Source organism: Metopolophium dirhodum, chromosome 1, assembly GCF_019925205.1.
Source record: "Metopolophium dirhodum isolate CAU chromosome 1, ASM1992520v1, whole genome shotgun sequence".
Taxonomy (NCBI): Eukaryota; Metazoa; Arthropoda; class Insecta; order Hemiptera; family Aphididae; genus Metopolophium; species Metopolophium dirhodum.
The window spans coordinates 54,831,850-54,850,690 of record NC_083560.1 but is presented as its reverse complement, the minus strand read 5'-3'; the positions used below and the strand labels follow the sequence as shown (position 1 = coordinate 54,850,690).

General features: G+C 30.1%; 1 protein-coding gene across 1 annotated transcript; it reads right to left on the bottom strand.

Annotated features, from left to right (window-relative positions):
- Window positions 1-4,891: 4,891 nt before the first annotated feature.
- LOC132934708 (zinc finger protein 765-like) lies at window positions 4,892-17,976 on the bottom strand. The gene is given in 1 exon segment (XM_061001036.1): window positions 4,892-17,976. A coding segment is annotated over 1 exon segment (516 nt). The 5' UTR covers window positions 16,372-17,976; the 3' UTR covers window positions 4,892-15,855.
- Between the last annotated feature and the right edge of the window lie 865 nt (window positions 17,977-18,841).

The following is an 18,841-nucleotide window of genomic DNA, read 5'->3' as shown; positions in this document are numbered from 1 at the left end:
ATTTTAATAATTAAAAGAAACGAATAAAAATTTAAAAATTATAGAAATTAAATTAAATTAAAAGTAAGTTATTATTAGTAATTTACTTATTATTAGTACTGTTTACTATTTAAATGCAGGCATCTTGAATATTCGACAATTCATCGATAGTCGATGCACAAACATTAAGCAGCGTTCCGACTTTTACGAAGCTTCTCTTAAAATGTCGGTCGGTCCGTCATTCGTTCACTATAATGCGGTGAATTTCTATAGAATATGCGAGAAATTGTGTTTTTTTTGTATTAACATAGATTATATTATTTTATATATTTAATCTATGGTATTGATTTAAGTTATAATATAATAATTAAATAATTATAATTATAGTTTTCCATTAGCAACGAATAACGATATGAACTATCACGTCGCGCAACGGTGATATGGAAGGGGAAGTTTGGGCGGCCACGTCTAGCCGCCGTCCGTTGCCGTACCGCGAACCTCACCCACCCAGTCAACGTAACTGGTCATTATTTATGATAATTGATAACTCCTTTGTTTTTAAAGTTAGAGAATCGATCAAAAGCCTTAAACCTTCTCCGCAATGAGCTTTTCAATTTAAAAAAAAAAACCATAACGATCGGTTCAGAAGTTTCGGAGAACATATCACTCAAAGGTTTTCATTTTCACATTTATATATTAGATTATATTTACATATTACGTGTGTTACAAATAGTAATAAGTAATAACAAATATATAATGCAAAGCATATTATTATAATTGCATTCGTATGAAAAACGCGTAATAGTGGACCCATTCGGCTACTCGCGACTTCCAAACTTATACAGCATTATAGTGTAATATATAATATTCAGTACAGAAAAACTAAAAATCGTAAAATCTTATCAAATTGACTGTTGAATGGAAAGCGTTCAACAGTCGACAAAATAATATTTCATTTTTCTTATCGTTAATGAGAAAAAATTTGTCATTTTTATTATAAAATTACGTTTTTAGACATAAAAACGAAATACACTTTTAATTTATGTGTGATCAAAGCGATTTCCAGAATATTTAAATATATATTTTTCTGAAATAGAATTCATTTGTATCAATTTTGTATTCTATATTTTTCCAACTTCAAATTATTCTTGTATAGACGCAATTATTTGTCAAAAATGTATCTATCCTACATATGAGTATTTATAATATATTTTTGTTCACAAAATACGAGTATAATATTATAAATCGTAAGTACCGTAAGACTTTAAGACTTTCTTGGACACTACAACGCTAAATAATAAGCATAATAATTATATTTTATATATTATAAATAACGTAAAAATCCATTGAACAAAAATAGTTGTAATAAGTTGTTTCAACAACCCAACATCTCTCCTACTAACGAAGGAAACACCGAATAAATCATCACATTTTTCCACACCATACATTTAAGCAAAAATTGTAAACAACTGTAAATATTTCAACTATTTCTTAGCCCGTTTTCACCTCTGTGTTTTAAATATAGTCTAATTACCAATGATGTTGAAGCGTTTACTTTAATTTAAAAAAAAAAAATTCTATTTAGTTGAAAACGTAACAATATAAGTGCAATTAATATATGTATAATACATGTGAATATATAATTTGGTAATATTCGTTAATTAATTATTTATAAAGTCTAATAACGATCAACTCACAGTTTATGATTTATAATCTTGGAATACATACAACTAAATCCCATCGTACTTTACATTCATAATTAACATTTTATAACTTATACATTCGTTCCTCTTCCATCGCTATGTCAAAACTAAACCGTTTAAGTCCGAGTTAAATCATTAAAAAAAACAAACAATGGTATGTACTATTATTATGTCAGTTCAGTTTATGCATACATAATTTACTTGTAACCGACAATAGTATAAAATTTAATGTATTAAACTTATGCATATTTTATAGTAAATAATACGCGTGTATGCTAACATAATTTTTCACTACCAAATTATGAATTTTTAACTAAAATATGACGTGTAAACCTAGTTGGGCAGTTCAAAACACGAAATATAATAATTATATGTTAGGTATCCTAGTCTGCATCAAAACGAGTCGGTTGTAACTCGTTCGTACATGCAACTGTCGTGCAACCGATTGTTATAGTATATTATTATTTATTATACATATTATATACTCGTACAAATCGTACAATGCTGTAATATACCTACAATAATATAATCGCCAGTCTTCACTATAGTCGAAGACTAATCGCCGGTAACTTTATTACATCAATAACTATTAACTAAATTATATGAATCACTAGATGAAGATCACCGATGCAGTGTTGAATATGCTCGTGCAGTCGTGCAACAGTCTGAACAGAGTTACGGTACGATGATAACACTGCGACCAAACAGAAAGTGGACATTCTCACAAGGAATCGATAAAACTTCGGAGCCAAATCGACTCGTTGGGTTTAACGTCAGCCTGTATTTTATTTTATTTTTTATTCTTCTGTCCGAGTTCAGAATCACACTGACGGGTCCAAATGGTGTGTTCGGAAAATGCCGAAAAACGGTCCGTATATCCTGCGCAAAACCTAGGATAGATTTTTGGCACCCAAAGCCATTCCATCTCTACCCGACTCTCCGGACTTCAATCTCTCGAGTACTGCTGCAGGTACATCTATATGCGTATACATATTATTATAAAATACCCGTACAGCATAGCAGTGTCCCGCGAACGCCCGTCGATTTTACCACACCCCCTCCACACCGTGGGTATTGCTCGAATAATATATTCGGGTGCCACGATAAATTAAACGATCTCGCGCGTGTTACTTTCCACATATGCACACACACGCGTGTACACAAAATATATGTACATATGTATAATATAAGTATACGACGAGGGGCGACAGAGGGATGTTGTGTGGGTCACCGGACTGCACGCCTACCCACCCTCGTCGCGATTTGATTCGACGCCAAAGTGTCCGGTCGGCAACGATTTATCGTCGCTGCCGTATATATACGAATTAGTTGATTAGACCGGTGGAATGGATTCGTTTTAACTGGGCCCAGTGCGACCAGAGATCAGTCGTCGGTTTATACATCCAACACATAATATGGGGTATTATATAGATACCTACACACACAATAGCGTATAATATATTAATTGTGTATGAAAGAGGGAGGGGACCAATGGAAAAATACCTAACCTTTGTTCAACGAAGAGGCGTTTTAAAGTAATTATAATACCATAAAAAAAGGTCAGAAGTGTAAAAAAAAATGTTGGGTAAGCCTCAAGCCCCCAAATGTATAAGACTAGTGACACCTATTTCTATATACAGTTATAGCTAATAACTATATATATTATTTGTCATGATTCCAACTATTACGTTGTAATCTATCATCATGTGAACCCAGCACATGGCAGCAGTGAAAACTTAAATATAACTGCGTAAACGCTAAACATGTGTACGCAAAACAAACGAAAAAGCATTAAAACGGGGTTTCAAAACAAAAACACTTATCATAGGTAAAATGTCTAAAGAATAATACTTTAGAAACAAACTCTTCAGGTTTTTGTATTATTCTTAAAATACCACTTATTATCAAAGACGTACAATCTAATATTATATTTTGAAGCTTTTTCTAAAAAAAAAAACATTATTTAGATATATTTTTTTTATTATTATTAAAAAAGACACGGGGATCTGACGATTGTTCAATTTTTCACGATGTATTACAAACTCAAACTCTCTCCTCGCAGTGCATTGAAGCTGGCCAACAGATCTATAGTTGATTTTTAAATGGGTCTCTGGATAATCGAGATCCTCCTGGAGATCTTTTAAAGTTCCCTCTTATTCTGTTTGCAGCCAGCTTTCTTTCTCGATCAGTAATAGTCACACCATTTTGTAAGATTGTACGTCCATAACCACCCAGTTCAATGCATGCTCATTCATGCTATTCCACTAAAAACTTGTACCTACTTTTGTATTTTTAGATTTTGTATTCTTATGTATTCTTCTTCTATGTTGTCTTAAGTCAAACTCTATTATACTTATTTAATATATTTACTACCGTTTGTAGTTAATATTTCAATAAATAACCTAATAAATATAAACTCAATGTTCTTGGTTTCACCTTTTTTTGTGGACACTTGTTTGTCTACATCATTATAGATCAAACACCAATCTGAATATTAGGCTCAATTGTTTTAATGGTCGAAATTATACTTATTTTTTTTAATTAATACATTTAAAACGTTTTTAAAAATATTTTTCATCAATATTTTCGAGATACTTACGTGTTAAGATACAGTTAACCTGCCATATTATATAAACTTAAAGTTAAATTTAATTTACGCTTTGTGAAACTAAACGTTATATCAAATAATCTTTGTGAAGTACCAACAAAATTAAACTTATAAGTACCATGTACGTATACATCGCTTTGTATTATCGATTCACATGATATTTAAAATATTGAATTTTCCCCTTGCAAGTACCTACTCTATAAAATATTTTCTACAAGACTTTTGAAAATTTAGCTCTTTATTCTATGGCATATAAAGTATAAACATTTTATCCGATGATAATAATAATAATAATAATAAGTTTTTGATTAATTCGTATATAAACATATTTTATAGTCTGAATACTTGTAAAGGATTTTAATTAATCGTTTGGTTACGGTATTTTAACAAAATATAGATACAATATGATATAGAAACCTCATAAGATTTATTAATTTAAATTTTCAGGTGAGTAAATAACACGTAAAACAACAGAAACTTGAAACAGTGGATTAATTGTTTTATTATAGGTACCAACGATAACTTTTTTTAAAACATACTCAACCATTGTACATTTTTAAAATCTTAAGATTTAAAACTATAACTATTAAATCATATCAAACATCGTTGGTCATCTTATACACAATAATATTAGTATAAAGGAGTTTATAAATCATTCAAAAGTATATCTGAATTATTATGAAGTTATATTATTAGAAGTATAATACCAATACACTATTTATATATCTTCATATTATTGTAGGCTATGTATTTCTCCTGTTTTTATATATGTCTCCAAGACTCCAAATCTTAAATCTAATAGGATCACATTTTCGAATGCCGTCTGTTCAAATAAAAATATTTTTAAGTATAAGTTATTTTAATATTTATGAATTTGAAAATGATCATAAAATAATAACAAAATATAATTGAATTAAGCTGATCAACTGCCGAACGTAAATAATAAGAATAATACCTACCTGTTACTTTTCAAAGGTGAGCAATTTAATGACAACGTTTTGATTAAATCGATGTTGTTAATTCATTTATTTTTATTCGAAATCATTATTGTGTATCTAAGTAGATAGTATTTTAGTAAATAAGTAATAAGTTAGTCGAAAATATCATGTTGATGCATATCTATATCTGTAGTTAAAAGTAAATTAATTATTTTTTTATCTGGCCACGCTATAGGTAATAGTTGGTAGTATTTGTTGGTTTTATCCCAGTGTTCTACAGTTATAGAGGATTTCGAAACGGTTATCTAAAACGTTTACCCTTGGAAGGCCAGTGGCCAGTGGGAAATCATTTTCAGCATAGTATTTCTATCCAAGTGTATATAATATTTAAATATTTAATTTTTTAATTTTTATTTATTCTCCAACAAGATAAGAGGCTCCACTGAACACGTTCGTGTGAGGGCCCATGAGTTCACAATTTGAAATATAAATATTAAATTCATTAAATTAAATAATTAAAATTTGTAATATACATTTCTCACATAACTATAATATTAATATATAAGTAAATATATATTTTCTTCTCTTTGTTTATATAATATAATGTTATAATATAGTGTTATGTAAAAAATTGTGTAGTTAAATTAAACAATATAATATGGTAATATAAAACTAAAATTAACGATAGTTACTAAAGTCTTACAACTAATATGATAAATAATGCAGTAATCCTATATACCTATGTTTGTTATGAGTCTGTCTATATTTTGTTCTTGTAATAGCCAAAGTGTAATTTTTTTTTTTAGAATCTTAAAAAGTTGCTGTGTATAATTTCTAATGGTAGTATATTGTAAATTTTTGGACCAATATAAGAGTATGTGAATTGTGTTAGTTTTTTGTGCATAGTTTGTACTTTGATATAAGATATTTTTCTAGAATTATGACCGTGTTCAGTTTCAAAAGTAAGGTTATTCTTAACTATGTAAAGTACTGACGCTTTATAAAATATTTTTTTTTATTGGTAGTACATTTATATCATAGTATAAATATTTTGTGTGTTATCTTGAGTCTTTTTTTAGGATAATTTTAGTATTTTATTAAGTATTTTTTTTTAATGGATCTATAGTTGTATCATACGTACCTCCCCATATAGAAATACCATTAAGTTCTTAGATATCTGTCAATTTTTTAAATGTATACATAAGTTTTCTTAATTTATTTGTTAAACATTTTATGTGGTAATTTCATTTAAGATTATGACACATTTCTATACCTAAATATTCACAGTTTTTAACTATTTTTACAAAGGTCTGACATGTACATATATTTTGATTTAAACAGTCATTCTCATGTATACATAGATTTGTTTTATTTGGTTGATTCGAATTAACTATATAGTGTGGTAATATGTAGGTTTTTTCTAAGTTTAGGATTAAATTATTTTTCACATAGCCATTTTTGTATTTTACTTTTGTCGGATTGAACACTAGCAAATACTTCATCCCAAGATTGGCCTTCAGCAAAAAGTACTGTATCATCTGCGTAGCAAACTAGTTTTCTGTGTGTATTCAAGTAATTAATTTAGTTTATATGTATATTAAACAGTGTAGGCGATAGAGTTGTCCCTTGAGGTACACCACATATTATTGAAGTTTCTTCGCTTAATTCATTGTTTATTCGAACGTGTTGTTTTCTATTTTATAATATGAACTTAATAAATTCTGAGCCATTCCATTGATACCAAGTGTGTTAACATTTTGTAGTAATAGTTTATGATCAATAGTTTCAAATGCTTTTGCTAGATCCAAGTAAACAAGTGCATATTTTTTTATTTTCGAAAGAATTATAAATATAATAGCTTGATACTCTTGAAATTACGTCTTGTTCAGTACTTTTACCAGATCTAAAACCGAATTGGGTACACGATAGAAGGTTATTACTTTTAAGGTAATCATGGACTAATAATTTTTTAATAATTTTTCCAAAAGATTTGGCAATATTTGATATTTGTGAGATTGGGAGATAATTTTCAATGTTAGATTTGTCACTTTTTTTGTGTATTGGTGTTATTACTGAAATTCTAAAGCATTCCGGAATAGTAGATGTTGCTTTAGCTAAATTGAAAATGTGTGATAGTGGTTTAACCAATGAATGTATATTTAATTTGAGCATTCTTACTGAGATTCCATTTAATCCTGGAGAAGAATCATTTTTTAAAGCCTTTATTGCTTTTATAATTTCTTCATCATCAATTACGCCAAATATATTAAATAACATGTCTGTAGTATTTGAGGTTAGTTGTTCAGTATATGTACATTCTATGTTATGAATATTTTATCTCGTGAGTTTTATTTGGTTGTACATGTTTTGTGTTGCATTTGTAAAGTAGGTACTCATTAAAATAGTTCGATATTTTTTTTTTCTTTTCATTTATCTGCGGAGTGCAGTTTTTCACCAAATTTGTTATCAATAGTTTGAATAAAGGAATTTGTTTTAGAACGGTTTGTCTCGTTTTTAATAATTTTCCAATTTAGTTTTGAGTCATTTCTGGCTTTTTCTAGTTCAGTGTTACTTTGTTTTTTTTTTTTTAATTCATTATAACTACTTATAAACAGTACAAAATAATAATTTAATTGTTCGTAGACTCATAGTCTAGTGGACTAAGGCGTTGGCCGTTGGGTTAAGAGTTTGTTAAATTTAAATTTAGTGTAAGTAAGTATGTTAATGATACACCTGATGTAATGGTCAACTAGCCATGAGTATTAATAATCACTTTTAACTTTTGTAATGTGATCAAACTATTATCATCTGCTTATACATTATAGTATATATTTAACTTTTTTCTGGATTTTATTTTAGTTGTGATTTTACTGTTAACCTAACTATGTTGTATTATTTTTATTTTTATCCACAACAAACCAAAAGTAAATAAATAAAAAATGTACCATATATTTCAAAGTTAAAAAACAACCAATACGTCAACACCATCTTACATTGCAAAAACTTAGTCGATCAACTAGGTTAAAGTCGAACCAAAATATTTTCATCTTTAATTTGATAATTAATCAATATTGCTCACTTCATGGACACCAAAATAGCCAAATCAATTTTAAGCATAAAACCACAAAATAGATAAAACATTTATATTGGATGCCTTGTGAAACAACCTTTATCGGTTGTTCTTTTATTCAAGTGTAACGTGACAAAACAAGATCTAGTACATCTAGTAACGCAATGGAATAAGTTTATATATTTTATAATACTTTTCAAACAATATTTGGTTCTTTAACTTCTGTTCATCAATTAAAACGTATAAAATGGGACAATAATTTTTATTAAAACTTTTTAATAATACTGAAACAAGATGATACGAATTTACCCCATATATTTAATGATCATTCGTCTGAATATATGGATTTCTCAGAATTTTGGAAAATGTATGCTGTAATCACAGTGCTTATTGTCGATAAAATATGGAAAATTAATGAAGGAAGATATAGATGTGGTTTTCATACATTTATTAAAATAAAATAATTTGAAGTATATATATATAACGTAACGCTGTTCTTGTCTACATAGTGATATCAGGAATCATACGACACAGTTATATTGTATTTATAATTTACAATGAGTAAAGAAAAAGTATTGTTAGTGCCAAACGACACTATCAGATCATTTGTAAAAATCCTGACACTTGAAGACTTCATGAAACAAAACAAATCTCCTCTCACTCAATAAATTAAAAATTCAGGTTTCAATCATACTACTGAAATCAGTACAATGGCTTCTCCGAAAGAACACTTTCTTAGAAAACCACTGAGATAATAATTGCCTCATACCAACCCAAACTCATCATTCTCATTTTTCACTTCCATCTCTCTGAAAGAAGTATTAAGCTTGATACAGAGTTCTCTAACAAAGCAAAGCAAGCGGAGAATAATCACTTTAAGACCAATTTACTTCACAGACAAAATTTAAATGACAGGCCAAAAAATCCGGAAAACACCTCAAACGGGAAGAAAAAGGCAAAAGTCCGACATTAGGCCACAGGCCGTTATCCATAGCAATAGCAAAGCAATAATATATATTACAATAATCCAATTCACTTCCATTTCTTCAACAGTCTTGAACCACTCACTAAACAACGAACACCGAAGACCCGAAGGAACATTTGAAGCCGATAAAACATGCCAGTAACAAGCTACCAGAACGGGCCGGTACGATCCTGTGCGCAACTCATTTTGAGCATCGTCACAATCGATCTTACGGTCTAATCAACGACGCCGGACCACGGCATACCAGAGCTGAACCAACGATCATCAAACAGCGTCGACCGATACGATCCTGTGTGCGACTCCCAGAGTATCACCACTATTTTTCGTACAGATCTAATCAACACCTGAACTACGGCACAAGAGCCGAACCTCAGCGCCACCTGGGAACCGTATCACCAGACCAAGTAGTCTGCGTGGACGAATCGCCACGGGTTGCCTAACCTCATTTTGACATGAAGCTATATATATAGGTGGTAACCTCTTGTTATATCTGACGTCAAAGAATGGTGTAAGCCAGAACTCCGACGCGCTATCAATAGCACCGTGAGATATAAGGAGATAACCCGTTGATTCCGACTGTAAAAATGGTGAAACATTTTATATATATATCGTGGTGAAACATCTTCAAGACGCGGACAACCAACGACCGGAAACAAGAACCATTTCATTGGGACACAAATTCAATCAAAGAACACGATCCTGGACCACCAAATCCTGGGGTAAATATAAACTGTTCTCTTCAGGACAATAGATTACAAATCAAGTTCACCCCCACGCGCGCCTGATTAGGCCACTCTATTCCTGGACGGAGGTTGCGATCAGACGCCACTTATTTGAGCGGGTCTAACTCAATATTGAATCTACCTGTTCCATCCATCATTGTATTGAAATATTTGTGACATCATCCTTTTATAATGTACAAATATTTACGGAGGTCTTGTTGCCGGACCTCCAATATATGTTGCATCTGACGACATAACTCCTTCCCCAATTGTATGTAACAAAGAATAACTTTTATAAAAATAAAGAAATATTTTATATGCAGCGTATTCATACTTTTAACAAACAGAGGCATACTATCATTGCATGTACCGTTTCACTATTTCCGTGATGCATTTAAACCAATAATTGAGTTCACGTAGTGAACCAACTGGTGCCTACCTAATATACTTGTGTTATATAAAAAAAATAAAACTTTTTCAAGCCTAATATAGTATTTGTTCACCTGATCAAGGCAATTTATCTCACCCCTATTATTTTCATATAAACTGACATGGTAAAGTCAGGTATATTATACTTTTATAGTATATTTTATACTTCGTAATATTATACGAATCAGAATGTGATTGTCTTTCGAGTTTAAAAGGTATCTGCTGTAACTACAACTCACGGAGTGCATAAATTCCGTAAAAGCAAGCATATAGTCAAAGTAATAAGTAAATATCATGCTGCTATCGCTGCTGTGCTTTTAGAAAGCTACGAGCTCGTTTCCCGTTTGTGTGATATATATATTAGGTGTGGGTGTGGGTGTGTGTGTGTGTGTGTAGCTGACAAAACCTACAGACTGATTATTATAGTACGTTCAGGTATCCTGATTTTATAGAATTACGAACTAAAGTATATCAGAGGATGTTGTTATAACGGTCGCCAAGGATAATTTCTGGAGTAAATAGACAATGGGCCCCTCTGTGGATCCAATCACGTCCAGTCCGTTTATGTAAAAAACACGAAGACTGGAATCATGGATCATTGAAAAACTAGTTGACTCAATTATTGGAGAGACTAATCGCGTTGATGTTATGATTCTAGTAATAATATCATCAGGAAGGATATAAAATAATATTTCTAAGATATACATCTACAGCTACCTGTCTATAATTTTTAACTTAAACATACCACACACATGCATAATTATTAATTATTTTTAATATGTATGGCGATGGTACAAGTTTTCAGTGTGTAACAGAATTAACTAACTGCAGTGTAATGACATTTGCATTAATCAGTATTAGTTTTAAATATTATAATATTACAATCAACGGTTACCACATCTATCTAAATCTATATAATATTATAAATTAAAAATGGACGTTGGTCTGCCTGTCTGTAATTAATAGACTCATAAACTACCTAATGAATAATTGTCAATGAAATGTATATCAATAGATTCCTTGAGACTCGGATGGTGGTTATAGCTGATTTTTTTTAATTTCCATAGGTTGATTAAGGAATGGTTCACCATCACACGTGAATTCAGTTTTTGGCTCACGAAAAAAAATGTACATTATATTTTGTTTATTCATATCTGGGTTCCCGTTGGTTATACATATTATATAACTATTAATATAATTAGTAGCATATAGAAATATTAATAGCATATACATTTTTTTAGATTCTAAATGGAGCAAAGAAGCTAGTGGTTTTACAATAGTTTTAATTTTTTTTTTTTTATCCTGTATACAAACTTTCTACTAGAAGGAGTGCTTCGATATCTACCACATCTTCTAGAAAATTGGATCAAGATGGTACTTTAGAGAGATCATTTTTCGATTTTATCAATAGTTATTTAGTACCACAGGAAAAACCACTGAAAAATTACGAAAAACCGCTAAAAATGGTATTTTAATTTCTAACGCTTTGTTTTTCACCATAGAAACGAATAAAAATTATAATTTTATAAAATTAATTAAACTTACATGATATAATAAATAATAACAATATAATATATCCAGACTGACAAACCGTCTCCGCTCAGAATCGTTTTTCTTATACAATGATATTATATCATTGAATTCAAGTTTAATACAATCCATTATACAATGACCCACTTGTAATCTACTGTACAGCAGAACGACATCCATTTACCCGCATTTTCATAAACATATTTATGAGAAAAAACATTTTTGGCACAGCTATAGTACAAGTGTACAACTACTAATATACAAATTAAAAAAAAAATTCATTAAAAAATCTTTAAGATTAAATGATATGTATTAATAATATAACTATATTATATTCGGTCAATAATATTGTTATACTACATCCATCATTTGATTCTGTTACACACTATATTATGTATATGCATGTGCACCAAATATATATATATATAACATTATAAGGGCTCGCGACGAGCTATTCACGGGCAATACGGCATGGAGACGCGGCCAACTTTGCGACTCACCCCTAATATATATATATATAAATAAATATATATATATATGTTATTTGTATATTATGTACGTTTCCTATATTATTATGCTCTGATTGGAGTAAATACCTAGCCGGAGGACGCGTCGGCGGCTGGAATTTCATTAAATCCCTTTTCGGCGGCGAGCATAAAACGTTTCACTTTTGCATCGACCCGAGTAATAATCGTTGTGCGCCAGCCAGCTCGCAGCAACATTCCGCCGATGATGAGCTCAGAGAATTTTAATACGCCACCGACCACTCTTTGCCAGAGTGCCGTTTCGGCGGGGTACCAAAGGGTTTCGTTTCCGCCGTTCGGACGTATCCCGGCCACTTTTGGCCAGACGCAAATATATGACTTCGTCGTCGGACTCCGCCGAGGGTCAGGGCCCATCGTAATCATCGTTGTTTGTTACGCTAAAAACTTTTGTCGGAAACCGTTGTAAACCTACTTATTATAATATAAAATACGTATATGATGATTACACATATGCTATATGGGCACAACGTTCAAAAACCAACGTCCGACCGGAAATGTAAACATCGACAACATAATATTATTATTATTATTATTATTATTATTATTATTATTATTATTATGATTAGTACCTATTATATTATTATTTTCGTTTCATCAAAAACACGAAGAAATCTGTTTATATTTTGGTTGTGAATTTTAAGTCCGATATTTTAGGTAGACGCGCACCTTTTTACAAAATGATTATAATATATGACCATTGACCATTTTCCATACAAGATACAAGTTTCAAAATAATTTGAATCTTTTAGATTATGAGTGGAACGATGAATGTATTGATTTTACAATAATGTGTGTTTTTTTAGATTCTGAGCAAAACGATGAATGTATTGATTTTATAATGATGTGTGGTTTTTTTTTATTTTTTTATTTATGTGTCTGTCATCACCTTTTAGGACAGTAAAATTTCTTCAAAAGTAAACAATTCCCAGTAGTTTTCAAAAGCGACGCAAAAAACAAGAGAAAAAAAATAATATCAATAAAATTTTATTTGTTAGTTAAAAAAGTTTGAAAATTTAATAGAAGGCTCCTAGGTTATTGTTTCAAAGGCAGATAAAAAAAATTAGAAATCCATCGTCACAATTTTTTTTTATAAGCATTTAAAGTTTAAATATTGGCAAAATATGTAAAAATGACGAAACCTTGCAAATTATTTTGAGTTAGAAATTCATTAAAAATGTTCTTTTTAAATCTAAGGTATGAAAATTTAATACAAGATTCCTCATAAGTTTGTCTACCTTTATCAAAAAAAAATGTCTACAAGAAAGTCAAATTAAATTTTTATGAGCGTTTGAAATTCATATTTTTACAACATTTGATATTCGCTCGATTTCTCATGTAACGATTTTCTTATTTTGTTGTAATTAAAAAACGAATGACTGTAGATGCTTGAAAATTTCACTGAATGTTTATATTAGCATTTTCTATACACGATAAAATTTATAAAATAATTTGACTCTTTTTGAGCAGTTTATGGACAAAGTCAGTTTTAAATTTTTTTTAGATATTTTTTATAAATATAAATAAAATTGTATTTGTTGAAAAAGCGTGACAATTTAATGCAAGGCTCCTGATATAATGTTACAATAGCAGTTGAAAAATATTAAAAATACAAAAGCACAATTTTTTTTATAAGCATTTAAAGTTCAAATTTTGACAAAATTTAATAATTATTTTGTAGTTGAAAATTTATAAAATATTCAACTTTTATAGCTAAGGATTGAAAATTTAAAACAAAGATCCACATAAATAGGTTATATATAAATTATTTTATTCACAATAATATCATCAAATATACTTGGTAATATCATAGGCTGACTGATCGTTTTCGCTCAGAATCGTTTTTCTTATACAATGATATTATATCATTGAATTCAAATTTAACACCATCCATTACAGTGACCCACTTTTCACCCACTGTACAGCAGAGCGACATCCACTTACCTACCTTCTTTTTCTTGTATATGACAGATACAATTTGTATGCATGACAAAAGGTTTTTCCAACTTCTAACTTTACAATTTTAGATTCTGAGCGGAGCGCTGAATGTATTGATTTTACAATGATCTGTGTTTTTTTTTTGTGTCCGTCAGTAAAACTACTTTGACTTTCTTCGACAGTATCTTCTTCGATGGGAAAGTAAATCTAGTTGGTGCATTCGGGAGGTCAAATTTTAAAATGTTCAATAGTTTTCAAAAGCATCGGGAAAAACTACATAAAATTAAGGAAATACGGGAATTTTTACGCGAAATCGATTTTGGTTTTTGGTGTAACTCTAAAACAAATGAACATATATACATGACATTTTCACTGATTGTTTATATTTGCATTTTCAATACACAATAACATTTTCAAAATATTTTGATTTATTTTGAACTGTTTAGGAACATTTTCAGTTTTCAATTTTATTAGTCTTTTTTTATTGCTTTGTCAAAGAGTTTGAAAATTTAATACTATGTCTCTGATAACTTGTTCTTAAATCAATCAAAAAATAGTGAAAATACATAGTGGCAATCTTCTTTAGTACTCTTTGTACTGTGGTGTAGTATGCAAGTAAAAACCGATAAAGTGACAACACACTATTTTATCATAATTTCACTTACTCAGAAATAAGATTTAATTTATCAATAAATTATTGTCTTATAATTTTATGTTTGAAATACCTACCACCCACCTAGTTAATTTTTTGTGTATATAATAATAGTACCTATATAATTTATTGGTAATCATTTATGTGTAATTTATAATTTTTAATTGTTTTTATTTTCTAGTTATAAAATTGTTATTTATCTTAGAACTGTTGTTAAATGTAATTATGATGTTATTTGTAAAAAATGTGTAAATTATTTAAATTAATATTCACAACCAATACAATTATTTTTTTATTCATCACAAATATATTATTTGTTATAACATAGTTCATACAAATACTAAAACGAGTATAAATTAACCTTTAAAGTCTACTGATTTAAAAAAAAAACACTACCTTGATATCACGCTCAACTGACCATTTTTGAAACCATAATATTCGATAAACATTGACACGTTCATATTAGGTATACAGTCCCTAGTATGATGGATTACCAAATATTTTTAACTTGACAATATTTTTGAAGTCCAAAATACACAAGTTTTATATTAAATATTTTAAATAGAAAATTTAAAACTACTTTACGAAGATAAGTATTGTAATGTAATATTTATTAATTCAAATGAAAATTTATCAATTTAGTATTCAGAAATAGCTATGTACCTCACAAAATTAACACATCAACAGTGCTACCATAGCTTAATATGATTTATCCTATTTGAATATGGTCCTTGGGTCATAGGTCTTTGATCAATCCGGTCAGTGTGGCATGTGTGTCCGTTTGTGAACCGTCAAATTTCTACTATGACTGAAGGATTTATCACATACATCGCACGCGTATGGTCTTTTGCCAGTGTGTATGCGTCGATGTGTCGTCAAATGGCCACTTTCACTGAACGTCTTGTCGCACACATCGCAAGCGTACGGTTTTTCGCCAGTATGTGTACGTCGATGTGTCGTCAAATGCCCACTTTCACTGAACAACTTGTCGCACACATCGCACGCGTATGGTCTTTCGCCAGTGTGTATGCGTCGATGTGTCGTCAAATGGCCACTTTCACTGAACGTTTTGTCGCACACATCGCACGCGTATGGTCTTTCGCCAGTGTGTATGCGTCGATGTGTCGTCAAATGGCCACTTTCACTGAACGTTTTGTCGCACACATCGCAAGCGTACGGTTTTTCGCCAGTGTGTGTACGTCGATGTGTCATCTAATGGCCACTTTCACTGTACGACTTGTCACATACAACGCAAAGGTAAAGTTTCTTCTCCATTTTCCTCTAGTATGTTGACGGCTTGCTTCTATTGGTAAAGAATTGATTTATTACGTAATGGTTTTTCGTTCAATTATTTGGTTACTATAATGTTCTATTTATAATCGATTAGAATTGACTGACTTCATCTTATTTTAAGCCAGTATCTATTTATTTTATTACTTTTTAAACTTAAAATATAGCGTAATATTATATTATAATACAACAATTTTTATAAAATCATTTATCTATTTTAAATTTTAAAATAATAACATTTTACCCAGGAATGAACTCTTAGACTTTAATAATAAACCGTATGACTGCAAAGGCATAACCACTACCTGCCGGTAATCTGTTATATTATTTGGTGGCAGCACAGCCTCGGCGGACCGATTATCCATTTTTTTTTTTTTTTTGGAAGAATATACTAGATATAGTATAAATATCTTTTCGACTTATTTAAACTCATATAGCTTATTCCTCCTACTCACGATGTCGATAATATAATAATATTATAATATTATGTACAATGTACATCGTGCTCCTAATTTCTATACTCCTTTTTGTAGTCAGTACTGTGGTAGTTCTTAATATAGGATATTATGGTATTTTGGGCAAATTTTAGTACTTGTAATAAATTAGCGCAACTTATATAGGTACCTACATTAAAGTTTGTATGTAATTTGCACCACATCTAAATAGTATTTTTAGTAATCTACACCACATATTCATTTTTAATTATTGGAGTTTACCCTAAATATTAACCAAGCTCACATCAGTTATATCACATAAAACGAGAATTAAAAGGATGGGTTGCATAGTTTTATTGTCTCCGTCTTAGAAACGTAAGACATAGCAAATATTCAATCACTTGTTTTAATAGTGTGCCGTTAGTTTTTATATTAGAGTGAATTGTCCTATTATAATTATCATTTGTAAGAACATTATCTGTGCTTAAGCTTCTTTGATTTTTCAATATTTTTATTTTCAAGCAAGAGATGGGCATGTGAAATATCTCAAATTAAAAATGCTCATATCACGCTTAAAACATTTAAATATCGAATAAATGCCAACGCTTAAGCACATATAATATACTTACCTAAAAGTTTGATAATAGATTAATTTACTTAATTCAAAACAAACGACAAAAAAATCAAATAAAAACAATAATGCGCACTTTGTTAATTTTCATCGGTACAACCAATTAAGAAGTGATCTTTACGCTTAAATTTCATCAGAAAAAATATTAACGCATAAGTTATCGTATACAATTTTTAAACGCGGATATGATATATATGTTAAGGTGAATGACGACATTTGGTGAATGTTGACATTCACCGGTGAATGTTGACATTCACTGCTGTTTTTGGTGAATGTCAACATTTTGAATGGATATTAAAAATTTGCCAACAGTCACCGGTGAATGTTAACATTCGCAACGATTATCGGTGAGTGTTGACATTCACAATTGAGTTTTGGTGAATGTTAGACATTTTTAGTTAAAATTGGAGTATAGACGTTATCGTGTCATACGTTAAGATAGTAAATGTTTATAGATATGATATTGTTCACACAATATTTAATCGAACGGTGTTTAATGATCTATATAATATTATCCTAGACATTTAGGCATTTAACGTTACGGTATGTGTCTGTCTGCCTGTATCCACTACCTATCTATCTCTCTCTCAAACACACCAAGCTTATAGTTTAAGGGGAAAGTCTAACCTAACTTATGGTTAATTAATTTGTAAAAATTATTTTATCACTAGGTATTCATCTTTTTTTACAACATGTTAACATTCACCAAAAACAGATGGTGCATGTCAACATTCACCAGTGAATGTCTACATCTAAGAAAAAATTGACATTCACCAGAAATTTCGGTGAATGTGACATTCACCGGTGAATGTCAACATTCACCAAATGTCGTCATTCACCTTAACATATATAAAAAACATCCACTCCTCTTTTACATCAGACTAATTGTATATGATTTACATGAACTACTATGTACACAATACGCGAATAACCATAATAATATGTGCGAGGCTTCAAAACTGCAATACCGTGTTATAAATAGGGTTTGTTGTGAAGTTATTGGTTTACAGACTTGCCCATGAACTGAGGTACACTCAATCCGAAACACACAGATCGCTGATTTTATAACTGTTCATTTTTTCCCACTCGAAGTCGAGTACAATACTTTATACAGCTAATATAATATTATACACGATAATGTTATCATTAAACACATTATCAACACGTACAAATTGAATGTGTACTCAATATAAATTATTATAACCATGAACCCAAATAAAAATACAAATATAACACCTACGCAACAAAAATATATTAATAATAAATAAACATCAAACTACCGTTGAATGCAATTGTTTTGTTTCCACGTTACCTATTCTTTTTATCATTCCAAAGTCGTTAAATCGAATGTTTCGTGCACGACAAATTGAAATTTTCACGAACATTATAT